A 3,269-nucleotide genomic window follows, 5' to 3' on the forward strand; every position below is an offset into this window, starting at 1 on the left:
GTTAAGGGAACATTAAATCAACTAGACTAGTTCTAATTTGAGTTGCTAGCCTTTAGTGACTGAAAAACCTAGCCTTCTTCTATTAGATAAACATAAAGCTGCATAATAATAATTAACTACCTCCTTATTATTTGATGTCATATTTATGCTAATGTAGCTACAAGTGCACTTATATAAATGAAAAACACAAAGAAGGTACAGAATATATATTTGCTTCAAGTCTAAAAAAAACAGAAGACCAGTCTTTTTAGTTATTGCACATTTGTTTAGTTTATTAAAATATCATACATACATTTTTTTATTTTACGTAACATAAGGAACCCTTTCAACACCTTATTGGAACAGATGTATCATTTAGTTCCAGCATGATGAAATTCGTGGTCATTGGCTTAATATTAGCCTCAGCTGCGTCCTTGGATTCGGATTTTGCTAAATCATCACAGACCATGTAAGACAATAAAAGATGTCTGCCCTGGATCACACAAAGGAACGTGTATCCAGTGCATTTAATAAGGAAACTATAACAGTATTGCACCTGCTAATCATGGTCTCAGGCAAAGCAAAAATATAAAAATTTCCTATGATAGTGCAAAATATGCAGCACATATGTACACAGTCTTTTATTTAAAAAAAAAAGTAGTGCAAACCAGGAACAGAGTGATGCAATCTGCACTAGAATTGCCATGATTACCACACCCCGTCTTTACTATACACCCATGCAGCATTCGCCGTCTCTTCTAGTGGCAGAAAAAAAATATCTTAGCATCATCCTATACATATTTATACCATAGTTACCTTTTCTGTATTTAACTTTGGCAAAAGACTAATATGTTATCCTTAACTATACTCATTATAAAAGGCTGCCAGATTTGTACATCAAGCACATCAGCAAATGCAGTTTGCATGCAGTTTGCATAAAACAGGATTAATAAAGAAGTTATACTTTGCACTGCTGTTCAGGCTATTTTTCATTCTTGTGGTTTAGCAGCAACGGTGCTAGAAAGGGTGTCATCTGGTTACACAGGATAATCATAGCCTTATGTTACAGGAGATCATGTTCTAATATTTTATGATACTCTATGCTTTTGCAAAGTGAATATAAACTGCTATGCAAAATGTCAGACCTTTCCTCTTTCAAACAATTAGTCTTCTCATTGCAAATTGCTTACTTTCAGTAGCTGCCAACTGCCTGTTAAATTAATTATAACAGTGAATTGAGACAGTACAGTAGTGCTCTATGTCATAAAACCTATTCTTCCAGTCTAGGCAAATCCCCCTGAGCCCTTTATGCAATGGTCTGCAGCACAAAATGGCATACAAAAATGAAAAAGAAAACTATTCCATATACCCCAGAAAATACAATAAAATAATATTAATAAAACAGGTACAAAAACAAAAGGCCACAATCATCAATGTCCCCAACTGCCAAAGCCAATTTCTTCTTTATATCTGTTAGTAAGAACATGGGCTTTTCTGGTGAGTTTGTTAAGGACTGTGTGGAGTCCACTCAGGTGATAGTGGAACTGCTTTTCCAGGTCCTCCTCCCCGTCTCCATCCTCCAGCCTGCTGATTTCCATGTTGGAGAGTTTGTCCTTTTTCCTGTCCTCTCCCTGTACGACCCCCCACTCTATATCATTCCTAATGGACTTGAGCAGGATATAATAGCCGTGCATGTCTGTCCGCGAGAAATAATTTGTGGCCCCATTTGTGTTGTGAACCTCATCTTTCACTTCCATATTGAGAGGCACATCCCTCAGCAAGCTGGGGACCATCACAGTCTGGTCCATATTATTCACAGCTCCAATGAATCTGTTCATGGCATTGAACAGGGAATGCTTCTGGTTGTAGGTGTCTGATATTTGCATCATGATTGCACACCAGTGGTAAATTTTCCTTTAATTGTACAAATGTTCCACTTAGGCAAACCTTAGTGCTCCGAGAGCTTCCAGGAAACCAACCTCTGATTCCTTTACAAACGAAGATGATTCAGCTCTTCTCTCATCACTGCTGTCCCAGGTATCACTTCCCTGTAGTAAGGCAGATACAACTTTCACATCCACGCACAGGATCACAATTGGAGACTGGTGATAAAAATGGCTTTTTTTGTAAGAGCAAGGATTTCTTTCATTCAGTCCCTCGCCCTTTATTTGAGATGAAAATCAGGCACTTTTTTGAAAGCCTCCTCTTTTACTACTTCCACCAAGCACAAGGCTTCTCCGGCTTCCCAAGCACAGAATATATAGAGGCAAAGAGGTAAGGTGTGCCACGGCCAGCCCCTTGCAGCAAAGCAGGATAAAGCCAGTTCAGAGCTCTGGATGACCGAGAATAACACAGGCATCTGCCTTACATGGAAAGTCCCACCCCTTTTTCCTCTCCTCACATTAAGACAAGTCCCTGCTGCCCAGTAAGGATATCAGCCTGCTTGTGTGTAACCCCCCCTATTACTTGCATCATTGCTCTCTTACTGGCAGGATCCATAGGAACCTCACAGCTGCTTATTTTCTTATAGCATCATAGAGGAGGTTTTATTGTCGGTTAGTCGTCTGTCACACAAATGTGAAAAATGAAGCTTAGAAAGGAAGTAGAAAGTGTTCGCAATGTATAAACTGCATAGAAATGCATTTATATGTACATGACTCATGTTAACATTTTATCTGCTACTTATAAGTTTTTAACTTTTATCAGCTTTATGACTGTAAGTAATCTCCATGTTGTGGCCCTCTGGGATACGTATATTTCCCAGGGGAGCCACTCATGCAGGAATCATGCAGGATGAGGACGTTCTGTTCTCTGTTGATTTCTTGCCTTCAGCTGCACAGACACAAGATAGCCCCCTCATATATTGCACAAAAGGATATCGATTGCTCCAAATGCCCAGTTCCATCAAAAGAAAACAGAAATCCCATGGTATTTCATAAACATTGTTTAATAAATAGAGGCTCTTAAGTTTCTTGTCTAATATGTGGGGTCTAAGTTGCTCCATCACTGTTTCCATGAATGTGTTTAACCAAAATTCTAAACATAGTAGAAGACATAAGGGGCCTGGAAGGCTCACAATCTGACTACAAAGTGTATGATTGTTCTTCATAAACATGTCACTTACAGTTGCCACATAATAGTGTACCTCCTCAGCATTTGATGAATCCACAGTAATAATCCTAATGTCTAGCTTCTGTATCTGAGCACCTTCTGATATGATGGCAAATCAAGTCTCAAATATCATGTCTCTAGGTTCATTTGGATTTATACACGTAGACAGTTTTCTGACC

The 3,269-nt window shown here is 38.8% G+C and overlaps 1 protein-coding gene across 1 annotated transcript; it reads right to left on the bottom strand.

The window, feature by feature from the left end:
• Positions 1–244: 244 nt before the first annotated feature.
• Positions 245–2,194, bottom strand: mid1ip1.S (MID1 interacting protein 1 S homeolog). The gene has a single exon (NM_001092359.1). It carries the CDS (start codon positions 1,866–1,868, stop codon positions 1,410–1,412), a length of 459 nt encoding a protein of 152 aa, NP_001085828.1. The 5' UTR covers positions 1,869–2,194; the 3' UTR covers positions 245–1,409.
• Between the last annotated feature and the right edge of the window lie 1,075 nt (positions 2,195–3,269).

The sequence above is a fragment of the Xenopus laevis genome, chromosome 2S (genome assembly GCF_017654675.1).
Source record: "Xenopus laevis strain J_2021 chromosome 2S, Xenopus_laevis_v10.1, whole genome shotgun sequence".
In the NCBI taxonomy this organism is placed as follows: domain Eukaryota; kingdom Metazoa; phylum Chordata; class Amphibia; order Anura; family Pipidae; genus Xenopus; species Xenopus laevis.

What these genes read in the sequence shown, in the direction of transcription:
- mid1ip1.S (NM_001092359.1), bottom strand. Translation starts at nt 1,868, where the DNA reads ATGATGCAAATATCAGACACCTACAACCAGAAGCATTCCCTGTTCAAT.